Genomic DNA, 12,288 nt, shown 5'->3' on the forward strand with positions numbered 1-12,288 from the left:
GGGCACAACCATACTCATTATGCCCTCTTGTACGCCTGTTGCTTTAACGGCTTGCTTTGTGGGGTGATCTTTTGCAGACCTTTGTGCTTCGTTCTCTTCTTTCGCTTCTTCAGTTTTCTTTAGCATTCTGCTCTGATCCGTGGTTTGACTCCTAGCCTTAAATTCACCAGGTTCTTTGTGTAGAATTGTGGGGTGCCTTTTGTTACACTTTTTGCAGGTGGCTCTTTTTCCACATTCTTTAGATCTGTGCCCGTTATGGAGACAGCCCCAACATAGCTTGTGCTCTTTTATAAAGGCTTCTCTTTTCTCATCAGTCATCCTTGAAAGAACAAAGCACTCGGACGTGGGGTGTGGCTTCGTACAATGAACGCACATCTCTCTTGTAGAACTGGTATTAAAGGTTCGAAGATTTCCAGACCCAGGGTTGCCTTTAGGCTTCCTTTTAGTTTCCCTACTTGTGCTACAAAGTTTCATCAGAGGCTCATCAGCCACTTCTGTATGGTCTACCACGAAGTCCACAAACTCTGCAAACTCAGGGTATTTTTGTTCAGCTTTTCTCTTTTCTTTGACTTTTCTAGCCCAGCTTCTGATAAGCCAATCAGGCAGTTTTGCTGCAAGATTTTCATTTTCCTTGCTACCGCTGAGAGACTCTAATTCCGGCACATTTGCCATGGCTGATTTCACGTGTAGTAGAAAGTCAGCGTAACTTCGCAATTCTGTTGAATCTCTGACTCCGATTTTAGGCCAGGCTGCAAGTTTGTCTCTTAGCGCTCGGTCAACATTATGCTTACTGCCGAATCGTCCTTTCAGTTCTTTTCTAGCATCTAAATATGCTTTCTCTGTATTAGTGATGAAGTGGCCACTTATGGCATCTTTGGCTTTACCTGATACGTAAATCTTTAGGTAACGAAGAGGTTCTTTCCCTGTCAAGCCCTCAGACTCAATGAACGAATCAAAATCTATCTCCCAGTCTTGAAAGCTTATAGGGTCGCCATCGTATACTGGTGGAGCTGGTGTTGACCTTCTGGTAGCCTTCATCGTGGTGATCAGACTGTCCGCCAGCTCTTTAACAGGATTCAAGTCTCTGTTTTGAGAAAATTGGCCTGCTGATTGGGTGTCGACTTGAATGATTTCAGCTGATGGAGATGCACGGGTGCTCAGATTATGCTGAATCGTGGGAAGTGCCGTGATTTGTGTGGGTGTTTCCTGGATCACTTTCATTTTTGCCATAAGCCTGTTAAACTTTGTGAGTTGTTCATTATACGCTTCAGCTGTTTGTTGAAGTGCTAATTCCTCATCTGCAAGTTCATGAGCAAGTCTTTGGCGTTGCTCTAGCAATTCTTGGAGTTTCTCTCTCTTTTGTTTTAATTCGGTACGAAATGCCGCGTACATGTTAGTGGTTGTTTCATCAACTGTGTTCTCAGTAACAGTTTCCAGCTCTAAATACTTGTCATTTACAGATTGTAAACATTCATCTATATCACTACAAAATTTCTCAACAGCACTATCTTCTTTTTTCTCCAAATCATCAAAAAGAGATTCTACTAACTCTAATTGCGTCACTATAATATCAGCCACTTCCTTATTGAGAGAAGCTGCTTTGATGCGCTTTGATTCGCGCCTGTGCTTCTCTACTACACTATCACTATCCATGTTGAAAGGCAAAGCTTAAATCAGGTGCAGACTAAATTGCCTAAATTAGCTGACTCAAGTGACTGACAATATACCTATGGCTCGTAAACGGTAAAGGTATTCCGTTTGTTTCGAAATGACAGTCTAATATTTCTTGTGGTTATATCGTGAAAACTAATTAGTGACTCAAGCACTACTATTATTTAATGACAATAACAATGATGCACTTGTCGCGCACACTACACTTTGAGTTTCTTACGTATCAATTAACAGTGTTTACACTCAGAATTCTTATGCTTAGAAATGATTCAGGCAACCCACAAAGAGCGAGCAGCGTACCGCCAAACCAAGCCGCGAGATAAGAGTCTGCAAAAACCAAGGCTGATGCAGCCAAGCACGAAGCGACAACAGGCAAAAAATGCACACTTGCGCGACGATTACGTTCAGCCTGCTCAATTTACAATTTGTTTAAAATTGGTACAAGTACACACAATATACCACAAAAGGGAGGCACTTTGACACAAACTAAAAAACAGCTTTGAATAATGCTCTATCAGATCAATGGAAAGAGTGTCAGAGAATATTCTCTAATACATAAGTGTACTTATCTAAGATTTGGTAAAGCTCTCCTGAGTTGTCTCCTCTATTACCGATATAAATGTTTATTTGCTATTGCGATTGTCTCTTTATTACGAGTGAATCGTCTCTGTATTTCTCCAAGGCAAGACGTTGGATACTTAGGAAAATTCTGTACGCAGTAGGTAGACACGGGGTCTCTGTAGGTAACTGTACGCCGTAGGTAGACACAAGGTCTCTGTGGGTAGACTTTAGGTCTCTGTAGGTAGCTGTAGGCTGTAGGTAGACACGGGGTCTCTGTGGGTAGACTCTAGGTCTCTATAGGTAGCTGTAGGCTGTAGGTAGACACTGGGTCTCTGTAGGATAATTCCTTCAATATTCTTCTCTTAGGCTTGAGACTACTGCCACGTTTAGGCGGAAGACTTCACTATAGCAATTCAGTTGGCTAAATTGCTAGATTGGCTTAGATTCACTGATGTGAAATGACTTGACTAAGGAAGTGTTACTCTGTAATGCTCTTTATTATTATTCTCCAAACATAATGGTCAAAACACACCGTGAAGTCTGCAATAGAACAAGTAGCACTAAGCGAAATGCTCACATGAGCTATAATTGCAAATGAAAACTGCATGTATAAATGAGACATAAATGCAACTGTGACAATTACATAACAGCAATTACAGAGTAATTAATTCAAAGGTAAAGCATCAAATATAATATACAAAATGTAACATACCTTTTGCCTCCTTAGCACTTAGCTTTGAACAAATGGTTAAACTTTAACTTTGCGTAGCATACGTATTGACAATAAAATGATAAAGCATAAATTTCTAAAGAGAATTGCATCTGGTCTGATGCATTGCAAATTTCTAACTGATTGAGCAGCCTGAAAGTATCGCCGGCAGCAAAATGGGACACAGGTGCTGTCGCGCTCCTACTGGCCCCACCAGAAAAGGTCCCACGCCAGAGCACCAATCAAAAACTGGGCTACTCGGAAGAACGGAGGAAGCAAGAGCCCAGCAACGGCTGGTCAAGAAAGCACCAACTGCCCACCTCTATGACCTGACAAGAACTCATTTCTGACCACAATACACTGAACTAATGGCGTGTATGTGAACACATTTTATTGTTCTAAAGTGTGAGTCAGCAATAAACAGCAGGTGGCATATAACGTAAAAACTTAATGAAACTACAGGCAAAAGCTAGAAATACAAGCAAGAGTTACAAAATCACTACATCATATTCAACTTTATATAGTATCATATTGAACTTTATATAGTATCATATTGAACTCTATATAGTATCATATTGAACTCTATATCGTATCATATTCAACTTTGTATCGTATCATATTGAACTTTATATCGTATCATATTGAACTTTACATTGTATCATATTCAACTTTATATCGTATCATATTCAACTTTATATCGTATCATATTCAACTTTATATTGTATCATATTGAACTTTATATAGTATCATATTGAACTCTATATCGTATCATATTCAACTTTGTATCGTATCATATTGAACTTTATATCGTATTATATTGAACTTTACATTGTATCATATTAAACTTCACATTGCATCATATCGAACTTCATATTATCTTTATATTATATATCGTGTCATATCGAACTTTTTATTGTATCATATCGAAATTTTTTATTGTTCCATATTGAAATTGATGTCGGTGATGTTTATTATAGCTAACGACTTTGAGCAGGTTGATAGCTAAAACAGGCTTGCTTTAGTTGAATGCTATGGTCCCTGTATGACTCATCTAGTTGATGTATAGTACAGTTCTCTCTTAGCTTACCACCCACCAAGTTAAATGAAAGAGCAGACGTCAAACAGGAGACATAATTTACATCTGTTAGGCCCTCAGGCTGCTGAGAAACACTTTTAGAAGTTCTATAAGTCTAAAGACTGAACAATAATATAGTAGTATGAGAGAGCCAGGGATAATAAAGTCATCGGAATTTTACTGGACACTTTAAATATAAGATTTTGAGTGATAGTAGGGAAGCAAGGTATGGAACTGTGCGATAGGTGTATTAGTGAGGCACTGCACTGTGTAACATTAGGAGTATTAGTGAGGCACTGCACTGTGTAACACTAGGGGTATTAGTGAGGCACTGCACTGTGTAACATTAGGAGTGTTAGTGAGGCACTGCACTGTGTAACACTAGGAGTATTAGTGAGGCACTGCACTGTGTAACACTAGGAGTATTAGTGAGGCACTGCACTGTGTAACATTAGGAGTATTAGTGAGGTACTGCACTGTGTAACACTAGGACTATTAGTGAGGTACTGCACTGTGTAACACTAGGAGTATTAGTGAGGCACTGCACTGTGTAACACTAGGCTATGATGGAAGTACTACAAGAGGTAATTGTTGTTTCTTGCAGAGGAAGAGATCAGCGCTATGAGAGGCGAACTTGACAAATATGGTATCCAGATGCCGGCATTTGGCAAGATTGGAGGTATTCTTGCTACAGAGATGCCCGTAGATGAGGCAGCATTGCACGCTGCCGTTATAGCCATTAATGAGGCTTTAGACAGAAGTCCGCAGGTAAGCAGCTGACTATTCACCGGTGTGATTCGTTTGTCGGCAGTTGCGGATGCGCTTGTGATGACCTGCTGTTATCTGCCAGTGCATCAACCCTGCTGAGGGCAGGATATCTCTGACTCATCTTTGATGTCTATTATTCGTACTGTTACTACTCGGTAGGTGGTAGGTGGCTGGTTGTAGGCGGTAGGTGGTCGATTGTAGATGGTCGGTGGTAGTTTAGTGTAAACCATGGAAGCCTATCTGTTGTTTCTCTATGGAAAATCTTTTGCAAGTTTAGTATCTTTAACAATCACTCAATGTATCCGCAAAGAAGCTTGTCAATTTCGCAGTTGAAGCTAGGTTCTCTACAGCTCTCTACGATTCTCTACGGCTCTCTATGGCACTACAAACTCCTACCCTAATGTACCTCAGTCATTTCCCCTCAACCATTACGTTTCCTTGAGTCTGCAGTTTTAGTCCATGGGTGTCTAGAAACAAGATGGCGGGTCAGAGAATAATACTTGACACGCTATAGCTCTTCAAACTAAGGAGTATCAGAGAATTGGTTACAAAATTCTCTTGCACTAAATTTTCAGCAGACTCACCGGACAATTACTGCAGTTACATGACCCAGTTGAGAGTGAGCTTGACTAGCGAGCCACTATTCATACCTTTTGATGCTCTGATCCCCTGTCGTGTGAATCACTAGACGCGGGCTTCGTCCGAGAAAAGATTAGGTGGTCATCAGACCGGATTTTTGGTAACAGAAAATAATAATACAAATAACGATTCTAAATTATAGCGATAGAAAGGTCAAGGATTATAGCGATAGAAAACCGGTCAAGGCCTACGATACTTACCTATATGATATGAATAGCTCTCTATCATTCACCTAGTTCACTTGATGTTTAGTAATAGCATGTTCAGAGACCTACTAGTTAGTGAACCTGTGCATTTCTTACAGCAATGGTAATAGAGTTACTGTTAAAAAAGTTAAAACGTCTCAACATTTTGCCTTTGTCTAACAATAGGTAGAGAAGTCCATTAAGTAAAACAGTTGTGCCTTCATATAACCGTTTTGTTATCTACCATCGAGTGGAGCTCGCGTCAACACTCTAGCTTTTTTTTTATTGTTACAGGAAACTGTGACGGCTCTGCAGAATCCTATGGCTCACATCTCGAACATTCACCCAGAATTTTCTGGGTCTTACCATGAAAACCTTTCCAATGTCAAGAACATCAAAGCTATGAATGCCTCAAACCGCGTGAGTACTAGCTCATGATTGTCTCTATAGCGGTAGTTCTATTATCTCGAGCGGTAGTTCCATGATCTCTATAACTGTAGCTCTATGATCTCTATAGCGGTAGCTCATGATGATCTCTATAGCGGTAGTTCTATGATCTCTAGAGTGGTAGTTCTAGGATCTCTAAATCGGTAGTTCTATGATCTCTAGAGCGTTAGTTCTATGATCTCTATAGCGGTAGTTCTATGATCTCTATAACGGTAGTTCTATGATCTCTAGAGTGGTAGTTCTATGATCTCTAGAGCGTTAGTTCTATGATCTCTATAGCGGTAGTTCTATGATCTCTATAACGGTAGTTCTATGATCTCTATAGCTGTAGTTCCATGATCTCTATTACGGTAGTTCTATGATCTCTATAGCGGTAGTTCTATGATCTCTATAGCGATAGTTCTATGATCTCTATAGCGGTAGTTTTATGATCTCTATAGTGGTAGTTTGATGATCTCTATAGCGGTAGCTCTATGCAATCTCTAGCATTGCAAATTCTATGAACTTTTTGGTTGGTTATTTTCTTGGGTTTATGATCTATAAGCTGCATGTATGGGGGCCTGTCTCAGGTTCATTGACCTTTAATTTCCCACAATGCATTATTATTGCAAGCCTGCCATTAGATGATGGCCCGATGAGTTCGATTGATTGATGAGGCTCTGTACAGGAAATGCATTTAACCTTTGACTCTGTCCTAGTTATATTGATACTTGGTTGTTTGTCCAATTCGTTGAGAAATCAAACCCTCCAGGGATATGCCATAGATGTGTCACTTGTCACTCCATGCTTATGGACTTATAATGTATCACTGCCTAGTTCTTTTCATTGCATTGCACTTTTATAGCCAAGCAATGACCTTGTCAAGGTATGTATTGTCAATTCCTACATTCTAGTAGGGTGGTATAGCACCCAGTTTTCAAAATCTGTCTTCTCAAACGTCGACTAAACATCATTTCCTGTCAACAAGCTTCATGTTGACTAAACTGCTCCTCTCATGACTTCCACCTCTGAGCCGCCTTCTATTCTTTAGAAAACTCCATAATTTCTGGACTATAAGCCACTACTTTTTCGCTTTAATCTAACTCCTTCAATTTGCACAATAAATAATTTTGTACAACAGCTAACCATAGTCTTTATGGAACATAAAACAGGAAACGCAGTACTGTGACAGGCAAGTCATGACAGCCAACGAGAGTAAAGAAGCCGAGCAAACTGTAGTAAAATTAGATAGCACTCATCACATTGGCTGCAATTAACCATTCACATACAATTACTAAAACGCATCTTGTTTATTTAAACTGTCTATTAATGGGGTTGACCTCAGCGGCTGCACTGGAATCCTGATGCCACCTCTGTGATGTAACCGGATGGGTAGGATTAGTCATGCTGTCCTTAGGATGTATATGTGGATGTGGATGGCCAGTATTTTTTTGCACTAACTACCCTAATGTCCTTAGTTGACCACCACGTACATATATATATATATATATATAGCTTCACAGTTTATCTTCAAGTCAGACTAGTTGGAATTGTAGTAGAAAGAAGAACAGGTCAGTGAATTACACCATATTTTTCTGTCAAATTTGAAGAATGAACTATGCTTTATTATTGCTTTGTTTTTGCTTGTTATATAACTATTCAAATATGGATTTTGTTTAATTAGTACTATGTAATTACAGGCTTCACGGTACTGGATAATGCCTTACTTATTGCTAATAAATCAGTTATGAGGCAAACTTCCAGATCAGTAAAGTCTCCTTAATTACGCAATTCCAAATAACAATCCGAGTTTTCGGGGGTTTTTTACAAAACCCTACAGTGAAGCCTTAGCTCTATGATTAAGGAGCAGCATTAGTAGCAACGTACCGCTACACCAACAGAAGCATTAGTAGCAACGTACCGCTACACCAACAGAAGCATTAGTAGCAACGTACCGCTACACCAACAGAAGCAGTAGTAGCAACGTACCGCTACACCAACAGAAGCATTAGTAGCAACGTACCGCTACACCAACGGAAGCATTAGTAGCAACGTACTGCTACACCAACGGAAGCATTAGTAGCAACGTACCGCTACACCAACGGAAGCATTAGTAGCAACGTACCGCTACACAACAGACAAACAATTAAGAAAATCACCAGAATACTTTCAACAGCTTATACCGTTGTCAGCAACCAGCGTATACAAATACGTCATAAAACTACACAACAAAGATTTGCCATATTGATCTACAAGAGACATCTACTAGCAGCGAGGACAGATCAAGCACTATCACCAGAAGCCGTGCCAGCAACACCACGGAACTCCAGATAAGTCTGAAGCATAAACATATTGGACATTTTTAGTCATTTAGTAACGTTTTACATTAATTGTCTAGAGAAGTTTTACAGTATTACTTTGTTGCAAACTTACTAAGAGTTTGAAAAGTTTTTTAAAAGAAGGTAGTTATTTTCATTTCGTTAACGCTTTTGTAAGCCAATCACATCCACTTTAAGGGCATCCTACTTGGTGTTAAACTAAATCAGTTTGTAAACATGTCCCAGGGTCAGGGGTTGACCTCCAGTGCTGAGGAGAGCCTTGTTGATAGCCAATCTGGTCAGGACAAATCAGTTTTAGATAACTCAGTAACAGCGCAGCCCGCAGATGTGAATGCTTCTAGCACAAACCTTAGTCATAATAGCGTAAGCTCTGATGATGATGATTTAAAAAGTGATAGCAACAGTAGAGTTAGTGTAGAACGCAAACCAGTTAAAAACTCTAGTAACGAACCTAGCACAAGGCCGGTCAGAACTACTAGTCTCAGTTTAAAAGGAAAGGAAAGTAAAATTAGTTCCTTAAATTTGGATTTAGGTAGAAAAATTAATTCTCACATCAGGTATTTCAGTCAGATACAAGTAGATATGGCTGAGGGAATAGCTCTTGATGACTTAACTACCTTGAGTGAGGAAATGAATGCCGAAGCATTGGTGGTGTCAAACATGTATGATGACCTCTGCACATTGTGTGACAACAAACCTAATGCACAAATAAAAAAGATGTTTCAATTTCATGAAGCTGCTGTCTCTAAATTCAATGAGCTAGTAGAAAAGCAGGTACAAGAGTTGGAACTGCAAGAGTTAGAAGAGATAGAAAACTCTATCCAACAAGCAAATGAAGAGATGGAGGAGGAAACAAGAATTTTTGAAGAGTACATGAATAAAATGAAACAAAAACCTCTCCAGACCTTTTTGACTACAAAAGAAAAGGTTAAAGACAGCCAAGTGATCTCAATGCTAGGGAGCACAGATGCCAAGGCAAGGAGCTCCAGAGAAGCAATGGCACCTGCTTCAACACATAGAACTGCCAATATGTTACAAGCATCTGGATCGACAAGCTACAATGAGTCTTTTAGAGATGGCTCACACCCCCTACCATTGAAAAGACCAGCGCAGGTGTCAGAAGTTAGCTCCCCCTTGCCAACCGTACACAGCGAAAGGCAAGAACTGGATGCGGTCAAACACCTCGCAGAAAGTTTAGCTGCAGCCATAAACTGCAGCAAGAAGTCTGTAGAGCCTTCCACCTTCGAAGGAGATGTGTTGCAATTTTCCGATTGGGAAGTGGACTTAGATACATATTTGCGTACAGAAAGAATTGAGGGTCATGAAAGACTGAGACATCTCAAAAGGTTTATCAGTGGTGAAGCTAGGAAATGTATAGAAGGGTACTTCACCACTAACACAGATGATGCCTACCTCGCAGCTAGAGCTATGTTAAAGGAGCGCTACGGTAAAGAGCAAACCATTGCCAGATCATTTCGCCGCAAGCTAGACGCGTGGCCTAAGGTTCCACCAAGAGATGGGAAGGCACTAAGTGAATTCAGCGACTTCTTGTGTCACTTGAATAGCGCAATGGTAACGATAAAACCCTTAAAGATTCTGAACGACTGTGTTGAAAATGAGAAAATCATGGAAAAGGCGCCAGACTGGCTTAGAATCAAGTGGGCCCATATTGTAGCCATGGCGGCAAGGTGTGAACAACGAGGTGACGACAGGTACCCAAACTTTCAAGAGTTTTCAGATTTTATTAAAGATGAAGCATACGTCATGTCACTTCCCATATCACAAGCTGCTACTCACAGGATAAAAGATAACAAACTCATGGCCACTCAGTAGGCATACACCAAGTCGCATATTTACGCAGTAGCAGGTAGTATCAAGTCGCAGTAGTTCATGTTAAACAACCATATCATATCACACAATTATAAAAGGCCAATGTAATAAATTTCATTTCCATTAAATTTAGGTGGGAGTGTAGTAAAATTAGATAGCACTCATCACATTGGCTGCAATTAACCATTCACATACAATTACTAAAACGCATCTTGTTTATTTAAACTGTCTATTAATGGGGTTGACCTCAGCGGCTGCACTGGAATCCTGATGCCACCTCTGTGATGTAACCGGATGGGTAGGATTAGTCATGCTGTCCTTAGGATGTATATGTGGATGTGGATGGCCAGTATTTTTTTGCACTAACTACCCTAATGTCCTTAGTTGACCACCACGTACATATATATATATATATATATATATATAGCTTCACAGTTTATCTTCAAGTCAGACTAGTTGGAATTGTAGTAGAAAGAAGAACAGGTCAGTGAATTACACCATATTTTTCTGTCAAATTTGAAGAATGAACTATGCTTTATTATTGCTTTGTTTTTGCTTGTTATATAACTATTCAAATATGGATTTTGTTTAATTAGTACTATGTAATTACAGGCTTCACGGTACTGGATAATGCCTTACTTATTGCTAATAAATCAGTTATGAGGCAAACTTCCAGATCAGTAAAGTCTCCTTAATTACGCAATTCCAAATAACAATCCGAGTTTTCGGGGGTTTTTTACAAAACCCTACACAAACCAAATATTATAAGAATAACATCAAGTGATAAGTCAACATGCTGCACTGGAGAAGTATTGAGAATAAAATGCTGCTCTGGAGTTTTCCGCTCTTAAATAAAATAACTTGAAAAACCAACCTTATAAAAATAATGTGTGTTATATTTAAAATCGAAATCAGTTGCTGCTTGTTGGTTTTAACATCTACTTTATCTTATTCTGTCTTATTTTATATTTTAAACGCTTCAGTTTTTAAACGCTTCAGTTCAAAAAAATACTCAGAAAATGTATATATAGTTGCTAAATTCATAACAGAAATAATTACTATAAAATTTGATCATTTGAATAATTGGCTAAAACCTGCGTGTACCACATAGTCAAAGGCTAAAGGTTATACATATAGCCACATTTAACTGGTCCACCTAGGTCCAGGTGCCTTATAGTCCAGACAGTTATAAAGTAGTAGTAGTGTATGATTCTTCTTATCGCTTGAATAACTCACTAGAGACTCGGCGAGTGTAAGATCTGTAGAACACAAGTAGTCCAAACTGTGTGGCGCACGACTAGTGTAACTCTACGCACAACACTTGTGTAATAATCGGCTTTGCATTCTCACTATGCTCCTACTTCCTTCCTCTCCCATGTACATGTCTGACAAAACTCCAGTGATTAAAATATTATTATTTGCACAACTTTTTTGGCATTTAATGATTGCAAGAATTTTGAGCTGAGAGTAAAGCTGGGAAGTGATGCTGCATTGCACTTGAGCTGTTAGGGTGTTGACCTAAGGCTATAATATCATAGCCTCTGGGGTAGCACGACATTACACCGCACTATAGCATCAGCAGTAGCCTTGCCGTAGACTTAGCACCAAGGCTGAGTGGTAGGTTTGCAGCAGTTTGGGCACCATCTTATTGTCAGCACTCTAGTACTGGTCAGTTTAGCCTCAGTGGTAAAGGAGATGTGATACTGTAGGAGACGGGAGAGGAGGCTGAGGAAGACAAAGATGTCTATGATGTCCTACTCACCCAGGCTGAAATTCAAGCCCAGATAAATGAAATGAATGGTGAGAATTGTTTTTATCTGTTTGTTGAACTCTTGTTATCAGTCCGGACGATTGGTCTAATGACATTTGGTCCAATTGGTCCAAAGATAATTTGCCTAAAATCAACTGGTCTAATGGTATGATTGGTCTAACGACACGATTGCTCTAAAACCAACTCATCTAAGTATACGGCTGATCAAATCTAATGCTAAATTCGAGAAAAATAGTATTAACCTTTGAAAAAAGAATCTTGACCGTTTTAGGGAGAACTATGAAAACTGGTACAATTTAAAATTTTTAGTCAGC

At 39.5% G+C, this 12,288-nt stretch overlaps 1 protein-coding gene across 2 annotated transcripts in view; it reads left to right on the forward strand.

The window, feature by feature from the left end:
* Window positions 1-12,288, forward strand: part of LOC137391672 (ras GTPase-activating-like protein IQGAP1) — an 82,731-nt gene that overhangs the window by 30,920 nt on the left and 39,523 nt on the right. For both annotated transcript variants that reach the window (XM_068078193.1, XM_068078192.1), the window contains exons 6-8: window positions 4,621-4,784; window positions 5,903-6,028; window positions 11,913-12,003. In XM_068078193.1, coding sequence (XP_067934294.1) covers window positions 4,621-4,784; window positions 5,903-6,028; window positions 11,913-12,003 — 381 coding nt within the window. The remainder of the gene's footprint in view (window positions 1-4,620; window positions 4,785-5,902; window positions 6,029-11,912; window positions 12,004-12,288) is intronic.

Source organism: Watersipora subatra, chromosome 3, assembly GCF_963576615.1.
Source record: "Watersipora subatra chromosome 3, tzWatSuba1.1, whole genome shotgun sequence".
Lineage (NCBI taxonomy): Eukaryota > Metazoa > Bryozoa > Gymnolaemata > Cheilostomatida > Watersiporidae > Watersipora > Watersipora subatra.